We start from the raw sequence: 23916 nt of genomic DNA, 5'->3' as shown, positions 1-23916 counted from the left end.
CCTCGCCATTCACGCTAATAAATACATTCACTCAGACAAAACATATAGATACGACACATAAGACATATTATATACAATTTAAAAAAAAAACAATTTCCCCCCCAGAAAACCGGCTGCACTGTTCGAGTACTATTTTCAGATTGGATGGCATGCCTACACGCTCCCTGTAGGGAGCCAAGGCACGACATGTTTCCAGTATGTGGGATCGAGCAACCTTTCTCTGCATAAGGGGCACCTGCGCGGGCTTTGGCCCAAGAGCAGGTGACCGATACAGCTATTGAAACATTATCAAAATTTTTGTTTATTCTTTACTTATCAAAAGATTTAACGTGATAGCTGTCAGTTAAATGTCAAACGCAGAAAAAATAACTTCTTTTTTTTCTCGGATATCGAATTTAGGGTTTACAAAGAAATATAACAGAAATATGTAATACGTATATAAACTGTCACAAAGTTAATTAAATCCATTATATTTCGTGGTCCGATTGACCAAATAACTTCTTTCAGTTAATTAATCTTTACGTAAGGTATTGGTTGAAATGGAAAAGTCAGTGCCACGAGCGGGATTCGAACCCACAACCTTCGGCTCAATACGCCGCTTCTCTAACGATAGCTCAAGCGGTTATTTAGCCGAAGGTCGTCGGTTCGAATCCAGCTCGTGGCACTGACTTTTTTATCTCAAACAATATTTAAATATATTTAAAAAATTAAGATAAAGATTTTAAAGGTTTTAAAAAAAATTAAGATAAAAATTAATTGAAAGAAGTTAATATAAATGTTAAGAATGGTTTAAATAAAAATGTCTAATATGAAAAAAAATTTCATTATTTTTTGATAAATTTTTACATCTAACTTTATTGACTAACAATAAAGCCATACTTATTATAAATATTAAAAAGCTGGCATGTCTAAGTTTCTTTAAATGGTAAACCACTAACTTAAATTCTTTATCAATTTCCATTGAAATATTTAATTTTTCACCTTTCCCTTGCGCTTTACTCTTATTACTCCAGTATCGAAACGGCTTGCCACATTTAAATTTAAATTTAAACGAAAACTAAATTACTATCAGATCTACTAAGGGACTGAGGACAGCTCTCAACTTTTTTCAGAAAAGATGAAAATGTTTACTGTATGAATCATTAATGTTAGGAAACGCCTGTGATTAAAAGCAAATTTAGTTTTCGTAAACAAACGTTTACGTGTTTGCCCAGTGGCGTGTTCACAGAATGGTGTCTACTAGGGCAATTAATTTACACGTCAACGTCCTAGCCTTTCCTGACCGGGGTTCCCATGTCGTCTGGTAATATTCCAAGGCTTGTTTTACTCGGAACCCTTTCTTTTAAGTTTCACCTGGGGATAAAATGAATTAGGACGGGACAGGTTTCGAACAAGAACTTCGCTTGGTAAGATTCAAAACGAAGAAAATCAACTTTGGTAATCTTTTTAGATCAAGAGTAACCATAAAGGATGAAGGAGTCTTTATGATGAAGGGGGAGGCCTTTGTAAACTTTTTCGTGTTTATTTATGGTTGCAAACATTTGTCGCTCTTCATGAGGCTTTAAAGAAGAAACTATTTTGCTTATTTAAAAAATCCTAAATCATTGACGACTTAGGAAATGCTTTGAAGGGTGACAACTTACAGTTTTCCTCTGAGCTGCCGATGTCATCATCTTAAGTAACTTAAAATTTCCATTTTTACTCTTGTTGATAGACCAGTTTTATATTGGCAGTAAAAATAATCGAATGGTAAATGACCCCCCCCCGTAATGCTTCCCTTAATATTAAAAAAAATAAATAAATAAAACGAATAAAACTGAAATGCCAGTTCTATCGTATATGTATTTTATGGATCGACCCACGTCCATTTTTAATGAGATAAGCGTTAGTTAATAATCGTTATCTCTGCCCTATCTATTGCCGTGGTTTATCAGCAATTCTTTATTAGTTCAGTACCACTAGACAATGTGTACCGAAAGTTCTGAGAAAAAATATCCGAAATTTTCAAGCGAAAAACCTTGTACTTTTCTACTCCTTGGATCAAAGTAAGTACTGGTATCTTATTCTAAAGATAAAGTTAATTTATTATAGTAAAAAAATAGTACTCTCAAGTTGGTTTGTGTTATATAAGCGTCGCTTGAAAACATTTTTAGTTCGCTAAAGCTTTTAGCAGCTATTCGATCATTCATGTTACATAAATAATTAATTTTTTTCATTTTTAAATAACCGAAAGAACAAATATGCACATAAAAGAAAGCGAGAACATGCGGACCCAGTGTGTCAAATACGTGACATCGAAATTAAAAACGTTAAGAAGCAAAAATACCTAATCTAAATTTTTATGTAATAACATTAGAGCGACTGAAAAAAATCGATGTTAAATTTATAGCGGCTGTATTACAAGAGAATAAATGAACGAAAAATTAATTGTTTGTTTAATCAAATGCCGTTGGGCGATTAGAAATATGTCATTAAAAAAAAGTCCCGATAATAAAGTTTTTTCTCTTACTCTGTTCAAAACTGTCCTAATTAAAAACATATCTAATCTAAAGTACTATTTTAGAGGAAAAGTGAAATAATAGTATGTCATTATCATTATTATGTCCGGCATGTAGAGAAGAGAAAGGTTGCTCGATGTGTCCGACGTAATTGAAGGGTGCGACTTGGCTCCATATAGAGAGCGCGTAATGAGATAGTGCTCGGGCAACGCAGTGTGTCTTTTAATCCCCTATCCCGATTACTGGAGGAAACCGGATTAATTCTGTCTATATAGTTCAAAAAGATAATCTTTTTTCCACCTTCGCCCCGAAGCTAATCCATTGAACATGGAACACATTATTGGAACTCAACTCTTTGAAATTATCAGCTTCTTCGCCGAGACCCATTTAACATCTTCTGAACATCTTCATCCTGGATAAAACCTCGTTTATTTCATAATCTTGATGATCAAGGACTACATTAGTCCATGTGGAAGAGACGCTAGTCTCACTCGTCTTCTGGCGCCTCTACAAGATCAACTGTTTAAACTGTCCGGCAACTCACATCGGTCTTACATCCCAATATCTGGACAAGAGAGTAAAGCAACATATCTCTGATTGCAAAAAACCCAAGCAAAATCCTACAGCACTCGCTACCCACCATTTTGAACACCAACACAATTTCGACTTCAAAAATCCAAAAATATTACATACAGAACAAAACAAACATAAACGTAATTTCTTAGAAATGGTTTATATCAACAGAGATAAACACAGCATCAATTACAGAAGAGATACAGCAAAATCTCACTGGCATTCTCAACACGACACGCAAGAATGGCACAATTACACAGAAGACAAACACTTAGAGTGAGTAGAAATACTTTGATTGAACATAAAAAATATATTTTGCATTGTATAAATTCACTTTTCTACATCCTAAATGTATTTGTTAAATGTAAACAATGTTTGTAAATCCCAGGCCCTGAAGATGATCTTAATAAAGATCAAAACGTTGGCACGATAAAGAAAATGTTTTTCTGATACCTACATCACACCAGACCGCATCTCACGATTTCTGAATAAGTATTTAATAGCATCCATATATGTTTAGCGGTCATAATTGACAATATTAATTATTTCAATTAATTATTATTTTCATCTCAGCCAAGACCGTAGATAAAAAGAATAATTTATTGAAATGTTTTTTTACGAGGGTTGGCAGCAGGTTATATCAACCCCTCGGGGTGCCGGTGTTTTCGAAAAGACATTTGTAAGTATGTCGGGTTCGAATGCAGAGCCACTGGATTCGAACCCAGGACCTTTACCTTACAGTGATGAGCGCCGTGCCGATGCCTAAACCGTTGCGGCCACCGACGCCCTTAATTATGTGTATATTATAAATTACGTGTAAACGGTGATATATGAAAGGGGGGAATATCGAATTTTCCACCGCCCTACGAGTACGATGTAAATATGAAAACATGAATTATGAATGAGTGAGGGTGTGAGTGTATTTAGGTTAAAAATATCATGTCATAAGGTGAAATTTCGGTCTAATTTCGGTCGGCATAGGACTGAGAATAATCCTAGAAAATCAGCAGCACCTGAGTAGGTAACTTGCCGTGTATAATTCGTAACTCCTATTTATGTTAATTTATGATTTGATAGAACTGTTTTATTGTTTCAAAATAACTAATTCATTCTATTAGTTTCTATTTTGGTTATTTATTTTATTTCAGGAAAATTTTTACTTTTGTTAACCGTTCTCAATAATTTATAATCAGAGAGGTTTATATTATTTTTCAGTGCATAATTATTTGTTTATTTTACTTTGTTCTGTTATTATTATTATCATCATTACTACTAATACTACTATGTTCTCACTACCTTCCGGCAGACGGAGTATCCATGCAGTATTGTTTGTTTTTTATTTATTTATTTATTTTTTTTTTTTTTTGATTGGGGCTTCCGACATCTAGGTCATTTCAGCCCCCAACTATGTCTATTTTCTATTTACCCTTTCAAACACTACATTCGTACAAATAAATACATTCATACACATAAATACATCCATACAGTACACTCATTCCGTTTGGTCGGTGGAGTACTTGATATTCCTCCACCGACCCTAAGTTTGTTTTTTATTGTGAGATGCGGTCTGGTGTGATGTAGGTATCAGAAAAACATTTTCTCTATCGTGCTAACGTTTCGATCTTTATTGAGATCATCTTCAGGGCCTGAGATTTACAAACATTGTTTACATTTAACAAATCATTTAGGATGTGGAAAAGTGAATTTATACAATGCAAAATATCTTTTATATTCAAAGTATTTCTACTCACTCAAAGTGTTTGACTTCTGTGTAATTGTGCCATTCTTGCGTGTCGTGTTGAAAGTGCCAGTGAGATTTTGCTGTTTTATATTTATACGCGTNATACTTTAAAAAAATATATTTTGCATTGTATAAATTCACTTTTCCAATCCTAAATGTATTTGTTAAATGTAAACAATGTTTGTAAATCCCAGGCCCTGAAGCTGATCTCAATAAAGATCGAAACGTTGGCACGATAGAGAAAATGTTTTTCTGATACCTACATCACACCAGACCGCATCTCACGATTTCTGAATAATAATTGCTCATAAATTTAATTATTATTATTGTTTCAAAATATATCAAAAAATAAAATGAATAAAAGCCTATTCATTTTCGATTTTTTAATTAACGTGTAAAACCGATCAAAATAAAACGTTTAATTATTTTTGTCTATTCAGCAATAACATGAAAATAGAAAGATGGATGTAAATTTTCATAATGTACATGTGTTACCAAAAATGTCAAATAACAGGGAAGTGGCTAGGGTTTACTGTACATCCTGAGGGTTTCAATTTAACGATTTTCAAAAACTTAACATATTTGTAAAACCAGTGAAATTCAACTTACAATAAGTAAGATTTAAAAAAAGAATTTTTTTCGCAAGAACTTTTATTTATTTTTAATGTGAAAGTGTGCTAAAGTATTTTAATGTATGTCATTTTGACTATACATGTTTCTACAACACGAATTTGCATCTTAGTTAACAGAAATTGCGCAGTAATTCTGAAAATTTGGATGGGCGTGTTAATCAATAAATTTAAATTGCAAATCATCCTCTTTAATACACAAGATGGAGGTATAGATTGTACGGTGTAGCTTAAATAAAATTAAGTCCTTGTGTCTTTAACAATACAACTGAGAATAAATTGGGATCGACTTTGATAACAGGGAACCATAAATTTTGATCCTTCACGAAATATTGAGGCTTGGAAATTTCCGCCAATAACTTTCAAAAATTTCTTTTTCAACATAATTTTAAACTTGAAACCTATAATAGGACTTCGTCCTCTATTTTTATGTTGAATCAAATCTGATGACATCATTGAAAGGATGACAATTGCTTGTTTAAGTTTGTAAGTACCTTTATCCTTGACGAAGACATTATTAATTTATAGGAAGTAATAACTTAAATCCGATTAACATAGCTATCTATTTTTCTTACTGTATTTTTTACAATAATTAGCATGTCTGGTGTCCTGTGTCTGGCGTATTTAAAAGCTCTCAAAGGTTGTCGTGAGATTGGACAGATTATATAGAAAATCCGATTAGTTTCCTGATTTAAAAGTTTATTTTTCGTTGTTAAATGGAGTTTATATATTTTTTTCTATATAATTTATAAAATTGAGTGTCGCTGGATAGCACAGATTTTTTAAACTTAAATTCTTAATACAATAAAAATAGGTAGATAGATACTTGATTTTACAATTTTGTGCACATCATGAGACACATTTATAAAATTATATACAACATGGAATTAAATCCGTCTGTCGAATAAGGTAAGAATAATTAGATTAAAAAAAAAATCTTATTATTTAGTTTATAAGGAAACGATAGAGATTCAAGTTAAATAATGTTAAATTCGCTAGTTTTCGTGGTCCGTTTGACCAATTAGTATCTTTCAATTAATTAAGGTTATTAGTTGAGTTAAAAAAGTCAGTGTCACGAGCGGGATTCGAACCCACGACGTACGGCTAGATACGAAAATTCAAAAGGTGGGGTTCAGATGGGAAGTTGGTGTCCGAGTGGATCAAGGTCACGATAGCTCAAGTGGTAGAGTAGCGGCGTATCTAGCCGAAGATCATGGGTTCGAATCCCGCTCGTGACAGACTTTTTTATCTCAACTAAAAACCTTAAAGTTACGATTGTGCTGTTATTATTACAAATTTTACGTAGAAGAAGAAAGAAATTCTTCTTTATGATTTGAAAAACCATCACAAATGGAAATCTGATCTCTTAAACTTTTGACACTCAAGTACATATATATATATATAAACTACCAGTTTCGAAAACGTAAAACTAATAAAAGGGCGATTCAGATTACATAAACAATTTCCTGATTTCACTTAGTAGTTCATCACTGCAGACACGAGAGTAACTGTCATTACATGATGCTGTTCTGAGACAAAAAAAAAACTAATTCTAATGACTAATAACGATAAATATAAAATTTAAATAAAACACGCATATGCACACACGCAATTCTAATTAAATTTTCAGTTTTTAAGCAGAATGAAATAATGTATTTTCATCTTTTTCTGTTGAACAATTTCTTATAACTGAATTACAATGAACTTTTTAAAATATATATCTACCCATAATGGCACTAAATTAGTAATTTGTGTTATTTGTTTATTTTTCAGGATATCCTGGAAAGAATTAAATTACTTTAAATTAATCCATTTATGCTTAGTGATCTAATTGACCATATTAATTATTTCAGTTAATTATTCTTTTTATGTAAGGTCTTGGTTTACATGAAAATGCTAGTGTCAAGAACCGGATTCAAACCCACGACCTTCGGCTCAATACTCCGAGTGGTGTCCGAGTGTATCGAAGTCACGTCAAGTGGATAGTGCAGCGGCGTATTGACCCCAAGTTCGTGGGTTCGAATCCCGTTCGTGACACTAGCTTTTTCATCTCAACCAAGACCTACATAAAAAGAATAATTAATTGAAATAATTAATATGGTCAATTAGCCCACTAAACATAAATGGCTTAATATATAATAAGTAAAGAAGTATCACTTCACTAACAACTCCCCCGTGGCCACTTCATAAGTCGCTGAGAATCGCATCCTGATTACACGACATTTGAAAAATGGCAAAAAGAGGGAAACTATTCGAAAAGTTGTAGGTTGAGATTGGGAGTTGGTGTCCGAGTAGATCGAAGGTCATCGGCTCGAATCCCGTTCGTGTCACTAGCTTTCTCATCTCAACCACGACCTTACATAAAAAGAATAATTAATTTAAATAACCAATTCATAAAAATAAACGTAATTTTTTCACACTGAATCTACTTGCAACATATTTTGTTTTTAAAAGAAGAAAATTTGGCATATGTATTACCAAGTCTGAAAAACTACCATTCCAGACTAGAATTTAGTCTTTAAGCGTCGGCACATTATAATGCAAGCCCTGACAGACAGGTTTATAATTTTTCAATTTTAGGTTTCACTGAATACTGTGTAAAATGTTCCAGGCGGAAAATATCGAGACTTCGGGTTTTAAAAGACTTGAAGCGAAGCAAGCCTCTGGACTTCATTCAAGTGTAAGAAAACCGATAGAGCAAACGTGGGTCACTGGTCGCAAAGTTGAATTAACAATCGAAATAAAGTCAAAACTGGGTCTCTAAATACGTCCGATATTTCGTTCCTACACCACAACCTTGAAGACAGACAACTCTAGGCCCCCCAGGAGTTGTTTGCCCATTTTGAATTTCCGATAAAAATAAACGTCTGCAGCCTTGCCCGGCTTTACGAGCCGTTGCACGAACGAGGAGGTGATAACGATTTTTTTTTTTATTATAGGTTCGTACCATTTTGGGAAGTTTTTATTCGAGTTCCTTCAATTTTTGTTCTGTTGTGCACGTTAAACAGATTCTCGGATTCTAGTTTGGATTTCCATGGCGTGATAAACGCAATCCAAAATTTAGGTAAATTTAAACAGGAACAGGCCATAGATATGCAATGAAAGGTAATTCGTGCAATGCTGGTTTACTGACTTTACATTACAAATTAGAAAAAAATGTATAATATCGATGCTTATCCATTGGTATTAGACCTTAGGCCATATAATTATGGTAATTTGATCGTTACTATCATTTTAGTCTGCAAACCAAACCAGCGTGTAAGCAGACTTATTTGCTTGTGTCGGGTGGTCATGGGTACTGTTGTAGGAATATCTAGTACTACCGAATCTAGGCGTGCTACTCCGACATACTCTACGATGTTAACTTGGTATACATATAACCCAAGCTTGAACAATGCTTATATTGACATATCCAGAAAAAAATGCCCACCACCAATTTTTTATTCTAATTCTGGGCCTATAAATCGCTAAAAATCGATCTGACAAATCAACTCCTTTATTGAGATATTGCTTCTGGCATTAGCACAGCAATGTTTTTCTGAGTGAGAATATCGCAAAGCCGTTGGTTCAATGACTTGATCATTACTGCCACGAAGTTGCCATTCCAAGTATACTTAGTAATGTCCATCACTTCGCAATTGTATTTTACCGCGAGCAAACTTTCGAAATTTGGATTCTAAATCAAAATGTTCTGCCATCCGGTTTTCTCTTTGTCTCCAAAATCCCAGGCATTTAAAGTTTGCAATAAGTCTTCATACATAAATAAGTTATAAAAAAATCGTCGAACCCAAAGCAAGTGATGACTTTTCTACCAGATCGAGTACAGCATCCTCACCATGCCCGAGGTCAGTTTTTGGGAGGTCTGCTCTAACTCTGGCTTATGGTTCAGTTAACCTTTAATTTTGTTAATTATTCAGAAATCTTGAGATGCGGTCTGGTGTGATGTAGGTTCCAGAAAAACATTTCTTTATCGTGCCAACGTTTCGATCTTTATTGAGATCATCTTCAGGGCTCAAAGTGTTTGTCTTCTTGTGCCATTCTTGCGTGTCGTGTTGAGATTTCTGAATAATTTTCAAATTAAACTACACTTAGAGGCAAGAAAAGTAGCCACCCTTAATATTTTTAATTATCCCTTAGACAACCATCATTGATTATCTTACAACAATATTTGGTCTGTTTTTAAGGATTAGAGGTAAATAAAGCACAGATAAAATCCCCCACTCATGATTACAATTGGATTTTGTAGATAAATTTTTGAATAGTCAATCTCATCATTGTTCGTTTTTCTGTAAAGCTTCTTTAGTAGTAGTTTGATTTTTTACGAAGTACCATGTTTGTTTCAAATTTGTTTGAGTGGTGGTTTTAAGTGATACGGATTCGGCTAGAATCATAGCATTGTTGGAAGATGGAAGAAGAAGTTTGCGGCCATGGTGTTTAACATTCCCAGGACAACTATGCGAAGGGTCATCGCTACGAAGATACTGGAGGTTACTCAAGAAGGATCAGGTTGCCTTCGAGTCACATCTCAGAGGGATGATCAGTTTACGCACTATAACGCGAAGATTTTCAGAAGCTGGATTACGTGCGAGAAAGCCTGCCTCCCGTACAGAACTTCTTACATGGCACAGAACAACTCGGTTAAGTTTCGCAAGACATCACATCAATTAGTCTGAACAAGTATGATTAAAATCTTGTCTTCGGATAATCAAGGTTTTGTTTGAGGTTTTCTGAAGGCCGAGAGAAGGTTTGGAGAAGAACAGAAAAGCGATATATCCCCGCAACATTTTCACTCCGGAGGAACTATAGAGGTGGTGGTTATGGTTTCAGCAGGCATTTCTACGGAAGGTTGCACAATCTTGATCTTCATCGAGGGTTTCCTAACAGCTACGCGATACATTGAAGATGTGTTATCAAGAAAAGTTGCTCCTTTTATGCCACACGGTTTTACTCTTATGCACTACAATGCAAAGCACCGCATAGTTATCGGTGACTAGAACCGGCTTCAAGAAAGAAAGGACTAGGCATCTTCGTAAAATTCAGTCTTTGCACTCGCAAATTTTCTCACTTTAATCGAAAAACATTAAATCAATGATACTTTGGGCAATCATTTCTGTGGAAGGTCGCACAAACTTGACCTTTATCGAAGGTTCCCTAACAGCTGCGGGATAAATTTATGATGATCGGAAGTTGTTCCTTATAGACCACCAATTGGCAACGGTTTTATTTTTATGCATGACAATGCAAGGCCCCACACAGCTAGAATGGAGCTTCAATCCAATGCTTGGAGTGGCCAGAATGTAGCCCGACTTAAACCGTATCGAACTCCTTTGGGATGAGTTGTCAAAGAGGGTAAAAAGTCGCCCAGTGATGCTAGAGAATTTAAATAAATTGAGAATGGCGCTATTCGAGAAATATATTATTCTACAGCACTACATACAAAAACCTGATAAAATAGATGTCAAATCGAATGCAAGCAGGATCAACCAAGAAAAGGTATAGGAATAATAAAATACTAAAATAGGTTTTTAATAATTCAATTCAATACTATGAAAGTCTCAAATTATATTTTATTGATAAAAGTACACTGTTTATAACCAAAAATTCCAAAATGTTACCCCGAATCTTCACCAATCACGCAAGTCTGGGGATTTTCAAACAGACCGACTTTCGTCCCGAATCATCGTCAACACTTCGCGGATCCGCTTCTCATCAGACTTCCGCTCAAATCCTCAGAAAACTGGATATATTAAATTAAAAGATAGATCAAAACCTGGTGGGGTACAGCCTGGTGGGAGTGTGATATATAAGAGTTGAGCTCGTTCTTCCTCTCCCTTAGTGACCCCACGATGGAAACCATTTCAAGGACTACCCACACTTTGTATAAACCATTTTCCGACAATGTTACGGTAACGTTTGAAAATATTACTCTTCGTTAGATTTACACAATAATTATAGTGTTTTGTGACAAGTGTTCGTGCCAATTATCAAAAGCCATCAGCTCGCCCAATTAATAAATAATTTTGAAATTTGACGTTGATAAATATAGTTTTATTTAATTGTAGTTCGTGAAGATCCGTTTAAATTCAACTATACAAAACTAACCAGTGTGTTATCGACATAGAAATAAAATTAAGCGTAAAATGCTTGAGACTTGAAAGACATGGAAATTATTTGTTTGTCTGTCTTAAATATATGTAATTGCCTATTATTTTTTCTTTTGCACAGCCAAAACTAGGCTATATATTTTATTTTATGATATATATAATATTACATGTTATGTGTATATATTATATTTAATATATATTTAAATTTATGAAACATCATTTATTTTATTAAATAGTTCACAAATATCGATTTTCAACTGATAATATCTAAAAAACCTTATTTTGGCTTATTTCTTTCATGGCTCAGTTTAAAGGGAAAATGATAAACTATTTAAAAATAGAAAAACTGCTTTGTGGAGAGGCATCAAATTTGATTCAAATTTCCCTCATTTGTAGGCCTTTTTTTAAAGATTTTTAAAAGTTGTCGGAAATTTTTGTCTAATCTGGTTAGATTTTGGTTTTAAACTTCACAAAACACTTTTACCGTTATTGATTGAACAACTAATAATTCTAATTAGTTATTATATATTCATTAGAAAATAAAATTTTTAGAACGAGTCTACAAATATTGTGGAAATTCGGCGTAGGCTTAATACTCTAATGTCTTTGTATATGTATTTGTTAGTTCTTTAAATATTATAATTTATTTATTTATAATTAATTATTTTTTATAAATTAACAATTTTTTCAGTAATATCGAATAAAAAGTTAAGAAATACGTATTTCAGACAATAATAAAGAAAATAATTATTCTGTAAAAATAAACTACAAATATTTTGGAAATTTTGCATTGATTAAAAGAACGTTGATAATGAATTTCTTCTTGGAAACAATTAATGAAAACATGTTCAGTTATGCTGAATCGAAATTTTAATAAATCAACCCTGCTATAAATGTTATTGTTGATAAATAAAGAAAATCAATGATTGACTCGAGAAATATTTGAGAAATTCTGAATTAATTTAACGAATGAAGTAAACGAATTTGTTTTTGTGCCAAAGCTACTTAGATTTTTGGGCAAAAATTTTTGGTCCACAATTTAATTCTTTCCTAAGTACAACTGACAATCTGAAATATAATTAACAAACTGTTTTATTACGATATTATTAACGAATATTTTATTAATTATATTTCAGACGTCATGTCAGTGGTACAGGCAAAAAGAATTAGATGGTATTCCCAAAAGTTGTAAAAAAAATCCAGATAGCTTTGGCCCAATAACAAATTCTTTTACTTCATTCATTAAATCAGTGACAATTTCTAAAATTTTGTAATCATTCGATTTCTTCATTTAACAACAATGACGTTTATTAAACGGATACCTGCTTTTGGGTGAAAACCCGCTAGTAGAGAAAGGTCGCTCAGAGTATTACACTTAGTCGAGGGGTGCCAGTCCATGACTCGTTATAGGGAGCGAGTAGGTACCTGATACAAAAACAGTCCTTGAACATTAGGATCTATTGTTTCGATTTTTAACGGAAACAGGGGTGTTTCCCCGTATTTAATCTGTAGATATTTTATATATTAAATATTTATTATATTTTTTTATTGTACGAACATGGTTGTGCGTTTGCATTGGAGGCTGATATGACTCCATTGTTGGTAGTCTCCGACTTATCAACCTTAGCACCCTCATTTTTCTAATTCTAAACTGTGTAATTTGATCGTTTAAACATTTTATTAATATAAGTTGTAATCAACAAAATCCGATAAATGAAAATTGAACAATATTGTAAAATTTGCAAACTTGCGACTTTTACAACTTTTCCTTAGACATTTGAAATATATCGGAATGATTTGTTCCTAACAATACATTTATTACAATTTATAAATTTTTAAACCAAACAGTCAATAAAAATGTCTCGCAATTGTCGATCCTGCAACAATACTGTCTTAATCGCCCACTTTTGTATCGATTTTTGATACGTTTTTAGATCATTAAATCAATTTTTGTGATAGTCCAAATGTCGAATGTAAACATTTTTTTATTTTGGCTCTGTTCCTTTTATACATTTCTTTCTAGTCAAAGACGAGAAAGAGATCATTCCAAATTTATGACACCCATTTTATATTTATATGACGTCTAAAATATATAAATAATATGGCTATGACCAAATCAAACAGTAAAGAACAAAAACATTGCGATACATTTCAAATTTTTAAAGGAAAGTTTTAAACCAATCACATTTCTTTGAAAATTTGGCTTTGTTGTTCATTTTACAAGTATATGGCCAGGCTTCAATTCGCGCGGGACATGCGAATTGGAAATTGAAAGATTTGGGACCTCCGACATTCTCTTTACAGATGAGAGTTGGCCTCAAATTTTCAGATGGGCGTAATTTTATATGGAGACGTTCAGAAGAAATGTTGTATGGTTCCTTAGGTGGCATTACACTGTAGGTCATAGATATTCTGGGGTGGCTTTTCCTCGTAATCCCGCACCGAATTGGTTGTTGTACGAGGAAAGTTTCTAACTTCACAGAGGTACTTACAAGACATAATCGGAGAACATGTGTCATTTGCCCCCCAACATCTGCGAGATGTTCTTGCTAATGCAGTACAACGCCAGGCCCCATACAGCAAATATTGTGGATTGCTACCTGATTAAGATTGGAATTGAGTATTTCCTTTGGCCAATTCGAAGTCGAGATTTGAACCCAATTGAACACATTTGGGACCAACTCAGACATTGGAACGACACGTGCGACAGTGAAACCCAGACCGTAATACCCTAGAAGAGTTGGAAACGGCAGTTCTTGCTGAATGGGAAAGAATTCCTCAGGATTTTTTCAGGAATCTTTTCCAAAGAATGTAAAAGGTTTAACGAACGTGATTCGTGCCAGAGATTTTACTAAACATTAAAGGATACAAAAAACTTTTTCTTACTTTTTATTTGTTTATGAATTTTCTGTTTTTTGTTCTTTACTCAATATTTTTTTTTTAAATGTCTTATTTTAACAACCAAACCTATTTTTGGTATGCAAAATATGAATAAACCTAAATAAATTAAAATTTAAGGGCGGTGCGTTTTTGTCCATCGGCGTATATCAAAAAGCGTGTTATTTTGAATAGACTAACATACTTTTCAAATGTAACAATGTTAAAAAGTTAAATATGCATAGTTAACTTTTCAATTGATATGCATTTTCAACAAAAATACTCGGTTTTTATATTATTTATTTTTTCCTAAAAATTGAAATTAATTTTTTAAATAAATTAAATTAAAATAAACATAAAAAAATACATTTTGCATTGTATAAATTCACTTTTTCACATCCTAAATGTATTTGTTAAATGTAAACAATGTTTGTAAATCCCAGGCGCTGAAGATGATCTCAATAAAGATCGAAACGTTGGCACGATAGAGAAAATGTTTTTCTGAAACCTACATCACACCAGACCGCATCTCACGATTTCTGAATAATAAAAATGAACATTTTTTCTTTAAAATCTGGTTTTGATATGCAGTTATTGATTAAAAAAGAATTTTTCAAAAAAATTATTTCTTTTGATAATGATTATTCGGTTTCAGAAAAGCATTTACTTTATCGTACCAACGTTTCGATCTTTATTGAGATCATCTTCAGGGCCTGGAATTTACAAACGTTTAAATTTAACAAATGCATGTAGGATGTGGAAAAAATGTGAAATTGTACAATGCTAAAAGACTAACACCACTCATTTCTATTGATAATGATCATCTTTGTCTTCGCATATTAAAAAAAATATATATTAAACGTGCTTTAAAATGTAATTGAGGGTTTATTTATTACTTTTGTTGTGCTATTTATTAATCTATTTATAATATTGATTTTTTGTTAAAAGTGTAAGCGCTTCTTTTGCTGTTATTTTTATTGCTATTATTTTTATATTCTTTTTTAGTATTTTATATCATAATGATTGTTTTGTTGTGTTGCTTGACTGTCCTATGCTTGGGACCTGTTTGGACTGTAAATAAATAACAATAAAAAAATATATTCTTGACGTTTGTTTTTCAGTGATGCATACTTCTTGAATAAAAACAGTAGTGAGAATAAGCAGACAAGTACAATCGAAAACAGCTAACTATAATTTATCAGCTTTTTTAGTTGTATTTATTGATTCATTATCAGAATTTAAGTAAGACAACATACTCACAAGGGGATTTTGGGAGTTAAAAATTTCATTTATATACATTTATTGTTTTTGCTTATTCTTTTAGCTTTCAACATGTAGTATGCTCTTAAGGTTACATCCAATATTGATATTTTTGGAATACGACTTCCAGATATTAGGCCGAAAGCGGATCACTTTCTTTTTTCGTGAATGGCTTGCACGTAGAGTTGTCGACTGCTTTAACGCTGTTTTTGAACAAGAACGTCGCATTTACGAAAAAAAGTCCTTTCCGGACAGGACTGTAGCGATGGAATTTTTATTTTTGAGATAAATTTCAATTTAATTACACAATTTGTCTTTGTATGGAATATCTGAACAATCCAAACTATAGAGGAAAAAAATACCTGTTTGGAAACTGATGATTTCTATAATTTATTTATATATATCACATGTAGTCAAATTGTGGGATTTTTAATTTAATTAAATGGAATTAATTAAGCAATTAAATGGAAATTCATTCCAAAAACAAGAGTTCTAACTATGCTGCAGACGTGTCCTGAAAGGACTTTTTTCGTGAATGCGACGTCCTTGTTCAAAAACAGCATTAAAACCAGTCGGCAACCCCACGTGAGAGCCATTCACGAAAAATAGAACAAAGTGATTCACTTTTGCCCTTGGTTACGGCCGCTGATTGTTCAATGTCAATAACAAGCGGTTAGGTAACAAGTGAGACGCTCATTACGTATCGGATTGTATAATTTATTGGTTTGGAACTCACGGAGTGGAAGTACTAATTAATTCTTATAATAGAGATTAATTGGAATCTCTGTATTTTTTGCTTGAAAGAAATGCTCTTAATCTACTAACTTTGGAGAGGGAAAAGAGTCGTCCAGCGGATTGATTGACTGAACGATTATTGATCACGCAAGATTTGCTCTCATGAGAGAAAAAAAAGGAATCATTTAAATCATTACAATAAACCCGTATTCTGGTTTTATGGATTGCAATTATTAAAAAAATCAACATTTTTTTCATTTAATTTTTATCACGAAGGTTCGCGGTTCGCAAGCAGTTATATCAATCCTCGGGGTGTCGGGTCCGAATGCAGGGCCGCTGGATTCGAACCCAGGACCGTTTACCTTACATTGATGACCTTTGCGGCCACCGACGCCTCACATCATTTACTAAACAACAAACAAAAATTTGGGACTATTCTCCGTGGATTTATCTGTCCGACATCCAAAACGTTTCTTTCAGTGTTGGATCCGCTATTTTTTTCCATGTTCGTTTTTGAAACGTTTAAAACTGAATACTGACGTTTCTTTAGAGAAAAAACTAGCGAGACTAGGCGAACCATTAGGTCGGAGACGATACAGTTTTGACGACATCAAACAAGGGGCGTCGGTGGACGGTGGTTTAGCAAAAAATGCGGAAAAAATTCAGTAACGCTTAAACTATTTGAGGGTACGTTCCCCAAATTTTGTATGTTTGTTGTAGGTTTTGTGGTGCAATGAATTCAATGAAACTATTCTCGAATCGATTGGAACAACAACGTCCAAAATTGTGATCCAAAAACCAAAAATGGAACAAATATCACCAATAATAATCACGGGTCTCGTTTTTCTATATGCTGAATTCAATGAAACTATTCTCGAATCGATTGGACCACATCAAACCGTCCAAAACTGTGATCCAAAAACCAAAAATGGAACAAATATCACCAATAATAATCACGGGTCTCGTTTTTCTATACGCTGAATTCATTGAAACTAGTCTCGAATCGAGTGGACCAGCAAATCGTCCGAAATTGTGGACGCTAGAGGAATAACTGCTACGCGTTGCAAAAAATAATCCGTCGTATTGACTGAGATGGACTTAACTACAATTATTCATAGACTGTTTAAACACGGGGTAAAGAAGGTAAGGAACAAATTCTGAAAACCTGTTCTTTATAGGCAATTTACTGATCTATCTGATAGTAAACTAAACACGAATATAACCATGAAAAAGTCATTAAGTTGCTTTTTTATAGATATACCTTTCTAATAAAGAAAACGTTTCATGATACGATATTTCTGATATCTGATTCGGTTTCTTTACAGAAAAAAAAACAGTAACAGTTAAGGCAAAATCCTTCAACTAAACAAAAAGTGGCCAAATTTATTGTATTTTAGAGATTTTAGGCTAAATAGCACTATTAAAAACAGCACTGCAATCATATAGACAAGAATAGGAAGCTGAAAACCACAGAGATAGTACATCGATGTGTATAAAAGCGAAAAAAAGGCCAAAACAAAGAACAACTAAGTTCTTTTTGAACGTCCAAAAAACCAAATATTCCTCAAATATTGCTGGTTTTCCCTCAACTAACACACCTGATTTTTGTCATTATGTTGACATAAAAATAAATTAGGGTGACCGAGTTTTTACAACTAACCGCTCGGTGGGATATTCAGAAACTAGCTGTACATTTTGCATAATTTATAATATTCAGGTTTCAGCAGTGGATTACTTGTTTTTGATCAATTTTTAACTGTAAAATCGTTACTACGGCCTTCTCTGGCTCAAATACTGTAAGAAAAGAAAACTGAATTATCAAAATTTAAGTTTTAGGAAATGGATTTTTTGCCGCCTTTGCCCCAATGTGCGGCGCTCATCACTCTAAAGTAAAGGTCCCGGGTTCGAACCCAGCGGCCCTGGATTCGAACCCGGCATATTTGCAATTGGGCGGATTTTTGTTAAAAACACCGACACCCCGAGCCCCAAGGGGTTGATATGACCATGAAACAAAAAAAAACACTATCTCATACAAAATTATATTGTATAATTACATCCAATTGAAAACAAGACGTTATAAACTTTCTTTTCTTCAAATAATCTATTTATATATGCAGATTCAAAAAGTAATTTAAAAAATTATCCATGTAAAACACTATTGTTGAACCAAATACGTCAACATGCATATATACATTTTTTCGACGTTTCAATAATATTTTATCGCAGTTTTTTTACACAGGGCGACCTACTTACAAATGGACTGTTTTTTCAAAAGCACCAAGTCCTCAGGGTGTATACTGTTGTGAACCCCCATAAAAAATAATCATCAGTGTCTTTAATTATCAACTACTAACTACTTTATCGACTCTATTGTTTATTCATTAATTAATTAGCATAATTATTGTAAATAAAGACAATGATATCACTGTGCACCTAAATTTTGAAAAGAATTTTGTAGGATAAAAGTTGCATAAAAATTTGACTAATTACTTCGATAATACTGTATTGTTTTAACAGTCCGGTATCTCCAATCTTTAAACATTGTGTGTAGTGATTGGTGACCGTTAATCGATGATTATTCAGAAATCGTGAGATTCTGTCTGATGTGATGTAGGTATCAGAAAAACATTTTCTTTATCGTGCCAACATTTCGATCTTTATTGAGATCATCTTCAGGGCTCAAAGTGTTTGTTTTCTGTGTATTGCCCAACTGCACTCTCAACACGACATGCAAGAATGACACATCTACATGGAAAACAAACACTGAGCCCTGAAGATAATCTCAATAAAGATCGAAATGTTGGCACGATAAAGAAAATGTTTTTCTGAAACCTACATCACACCAGAACGCATCTCACGATTTAAACTTTATTTTTAAAATATTTTCAACAAGTTTAATGAAATTAAAAATTTAATTGAACTATAGACTTTGATAAACTATATTCTTGTTTACTAAATTCTGGGTAAATTTGAAATTTTATTCATATACTAAACCTAAAAGTGGCTGTTGAATTAACAAATAAAATTTAAATATAAATATATACTGCATTTAACTTCAATCAATTCAATAATATAATAATATTCATGTTAATCGATATGATGATGTTTCTCCATTACAAAAAATTACCTGAAAAAAGTTATGATCGAAAGAAAATTGAATCAAAACTAAAAACTTTGATGTACATTTAATTAATGACAATTCATAACTCCAACAAAGTATTGTCAGATATTGATTCATAGGTTTTAGTATATTATAAATTAATCAATTAATTAAGGTTTTTAGTTGAGATAAAAAAAGTCCATGTCACAAGCTGGATTCGAACCCACGACCTTCGGCTTGATACTACTCTACCACTGAGCTATCGTGACTCAGTCACACTGACTTTTTTACCTCAACTAAAAACTTAATTAATTGAACGATATTTAATTGGTCAAGCGGACCATGAAAAATAGTGAATTATATATTAAGTATAAAATATTAAGTTATAGAACTAGTTAAGGTGGAGTGAGTACAATAATTAATGTTACTGGCATTACAATGAATTAAATCATATACTAATAAAGAAACATTATCGAATAATACAATATAATACAATCTGTAATAAATGTCTAGTTTAACCAGCTTCTGTGCTTTTATTTATTCACTGATTATCAATTATGAATCTATTAAATAATAATTATTAGAAATATTAAGAATCGAGATATTTTAAGTGCTAAATTTATATTTAAGCCTCAAACGTGTGGTTCCCAAACTTTTTGTTTCTAGCACCCTTATATATCAGAATTTTTTCACGGTGCCCCGAGTCAAAATAATAGTCCATCAAAGCTCTATGATAATAGTAGTAATTCATTTCCAATTCAGGATGCATTGATATATCTAAACTTCTTATTTTGTCTGCCATTTTATTTGATATATAAACAAAACTCCTTACTTTCTTGTGAAATTGAAAAACTTGCCATTACTCAATACAAAAAATATAAAAGCGAATACCTTCTTTGGGCAACAATATAAAATATGTTGTGATTGGATGGCCACCAGAGTCTTAGCTTTTATCGTTTTATAAAGGGAGGGTTTACTTTTTGGATATTTTTTGTAAATACAAAAAGAATAATATTTTTATATAAAACTTTTGTAGTACCCCGGAGAAACGGTTCACAGTATAATTAAGAAATATAGAGCCTTGGTGATGCTTGGCATAGCTAGCTAAACGAAATGAATTTCAATATGTAATATTAAAAAAAAGTTGACTTTAATGTTTTATTGTTTTAATGTGCGACATTTTTTGGTACAAACAATAAATTGAATTGAAATAAAGAAAACAGTTTATTTATGTAAATTCCATTAATTTGGAAGAAAAAGCAAAAGTAATTTAAAATCAACTTGATGTTTAGTTCAAGAAAAACAACCCAGACTGAAAGATATTTTTATATATCATTTAAAAATATGTTTCTGTCATGGGTTGGTGTTTTTCTTGAACTAAACACCAATTTGTTTTTAAATGACTTGCTGATTTAATGATTTTATGTGCCATGCATTTTTTTCCAACCAAATAAACAATATAACAAATTTTTTTCACAATGCTTCAAACCATTTTTATCTAAGAAATATTCAGCATAATTAATTTTAATTATATATTTCCTTATAAAGCACATTTCGCTGGTGATAATTGTTGGCATTTTCTTCCAGGAGACGCGTTCTTCCAAAAAGGGGAGAATGGAAGGAAAGGGCTACCGGCTCGAGCCCATAACAACCAGGGATTCGAGCCAGGTGATCCAGTTCTTGAGGAAATTCTTTTTCAAAGACGAACCCCTAAACATCTGTGTCGGCCTCCTTGACGAGCCTGGTTCCACATGCATCGAACTGGAAACTTATTGTTTAGATTCCATCCCTGATGGTATGTACAAACAAAAAATTAAAAACAACTTATATGCTATACGTCAACACATGTCCATAAAACTTGTAGAAAAACTACAATTAAAATGTGACAAATGGTTTTTCTTCAGATATTTGTACTTTTATTTCTTATGTTTATAAGCTTTTCAGCTACATATCTTTTCTCTTAGTTTGCCAAAACATAAAACAGGATATTTTGCTAACACAGAACATACAACAGAATTTTTAACTTTCTAATAGTCATGTTCTAATAGTTTTCATATAATTCTCTGATTAACCCATTATTGATGATAAATTTAATTTTTTTCTAAACTTTCATAACACATCAAATGTTTTCAGTACAGAGTAATTGAATTGTTTGATTCACGTTGTTTTGTATTTATTGCTAGAATTAAAAGATTACAATATTTTAACAAATTAACCTTCCAATTTTTTTTTTTTTTGTAATTTAAAAAGTAGTGAGCCAACTTAGTGCTATTTCTCCTCGATTTAGTACATCATTTATTTATTTCTCTGGTTTAATTATTGTTTTCTTTTAATTTTATTTTATTATTAATATATAATAATTTTACTTTGTTTATTTGTTTTATTTTATTTATTCCTTTACCTATCTATTATTATATTAAATTAAAAAATTTCCTTACTCAATGTAAATTGCACCTAATATCAAATTCTTTGATTATTTTGGCCACTTTGCTTTTTTTTATTGATTATATATTTCTTTATGATTAAGAGCTAAATGAATACTGAATGCACCTAATACATTTGGGTTATGTTTTTAGTTTAATATTTTTTTATATTAAAAAAATTTTTTATATGTAAACAAAAGTATATAATTTTTATAAATGTTTTTAACATGGATATATTAAAAAAACTTTTTGTCCCGAACCATAATTTTTATTTTAAATTGATTTTTAGGCGTTTCTCTTATGGCGGTATCTCCTGATAACGAAATGCTAGGAGTTTGCATAAATGGAGTTTTGAGAAGAGAGGAGAACGATAAATCAAACGATAAAGAAGACGATCTTCAAAACTGCACAAATCAAAAATTCAAAAAAATTCTCAATTTACTGACAACAGTCGGTAAGGATTCCGACGTGTTTGGCCAATTTCCCGAAATTGACAGCTGCGTGGAAATCAGGGTCGTGTCAGTGGACGATGCCTGCAGGGGGCAGGGCATCGCTAAAGCCTTTTTCGACCAGACAAAGTATTTTATATGTCCACACATAAGCGTAACTTATTTATTAATCGTCTTATATGTATTTTTAAAGGAAAGTGGCAAAAGAGCAAGGTTACCCGTTAGTCAAAGTTGACTGCACCAGCCACTATTCAGCCATGGCCGTTTCAAGGCTAGGATTCCATTGCATTTACACCCTCAACTATTCCGACCATCTGGATGAAGAAGGAAAACCAGTCTTTGTACCTGAACCACCCCATGCTTGTGTGAAAACATATGTAATGCATGTTAACTGAAATGTTTTCTATAGATTTTTCATCCCTAAATGCGTCAGTAGTTACTATCGTTGAAACATCTTGACATTTCTTTTTCAAGATTACGTACACATTTAAACAAGACTTTATACATTTTCAAAAAATTTGCATGTTATGAATGTGAACTATTCAATCAAGATTTAATTGATATTGACTTTTTTATATATGTATTAAATAAGTTTTTAATTGTAAATATTAAATCAAAACTGAATACCTAGTTTTAAAAAAACTGTTGTTTTTTTTTAAATTATTTTATTTTAAAGAATCCAAGTATACATTTCTTTTTTCTGAACAATTCAAAAATTGTTTTGTGATACTAAGTCGTGATAGTTTGTGTTTGAACAAATATAAGTTTATCAAACTCAATTTCTGTAAATGATTTTCCTGTATTTTATTACTACTTACAAAATTCATTCTTTTAAGTTTAAATATTTGCAATAATTCAATTAATTAAAGTTTCAAGTTGAGATAAAAGTCAGTGACACGAGCGGGATTCGAACCCATGACCTTCGGCTAAATACGCCGCTACTCTACCACTTGAGCTATCACTTTGATCCACTCGGACACTAACTTCCCATCTCAAACCCACCTTTTGAATTTTCCCTCCTTTTTGCTATTTTTCCATGTCGTGTAATCTATTTGATTCTCAGCGACAAGTGAAATGGTCACGTAGAACTTTCATGAATATACTTCATTTTAATTCATTAAATTCACTATTTTTCGTGGTCCGCTTGACCAATTAATTAAGGTTTTAAGTTGAGATAAAAAAGTCAATGTCACGAGCGGGATTCAAACCCACGACCTTCGGTGAATTAAAATGATGTACAACTCACCAAAGCTCGCCGTGGCCATTTCACTTGTTGCCGAGAATCAAATAGATTACACATGTGAAACATGTCAAAAAGGAGGGAAAACTCAAAAAGGTGTGGTTGAGATGGGAAGTTAGTGCTCTAAGTCATGATAGTTCAAGTGGTAAAGTAGTGGCATATCAAGCTGAAGGTCGTGGGTTCGAATCCCGCTCATGACACTGACTTTTTTATCTCATCTTACAATCTTAATTAATTGAATGATAATTGGTCAAGCGGACCACGAAAATAGTGAATTTGCAATAATA

General features: G+C 32.5%; 1 protein-coding gene across 2 annotated transcripts; it reads left to right on the top strand.

The window, feature by feature from the left end:
- Positions 1-1944: 1944 nt before the first annotated feature.
- LOC106662875 (dopamine N-acetyltransferase-like) lies at positions 1945-23168 on the top strand. Of its 2 annotated transcripts, none has more exons than XM_014387308.2 (4): positions 1945-2045; positions 21105-21312; positions 22230-22518; positions 22583-23168. In XM_014387308.2, the coding sequence occupies exons 2-4, from the start codon at positions 21132-21134 to the stop codon at positions 22782-22784; spliced, it is 672 nt and encodes a 223-aa protein (XP_014242794.1). In that variant the 5' UTR covers positions 1945-2045; positions 21105-21131; the 3' UTR covers positions 22785-23168. The 2 variants fall into 2 exon arrangements, with proteins under 2 accessions (XP_014242794.1, XP_014242793.1); XM_014387307.1 differs by lacking the exon at positions 1945-2045 and adding an exon at positions 11253-11347.
- The last annotated feature ends 748 nt before the right edge of the window (positions 23169-23916 follow it).

This window comes from Cimex lectularius, unplaced genomic scaffold (genome assembly GCF_000648675.2).
Source record: "Cimex lectularius strain Harlan isolate CLEC.00 unplaced genomic scaffold, Clec_2.1 scaffold84, whole genome shotgun sequence".
Taxonomy (NCBI): Eukaryota; Metazoa; Arthropoda; class Insecta; order Hemiptera; family Cimicidae; genus Cimex; species Cimex lectularius.
The sequence above is the reverse complement of the archived record's forward strand: the minus strand, read 5'-3'. Positions and strand labels throughout refer to the sequence as shown.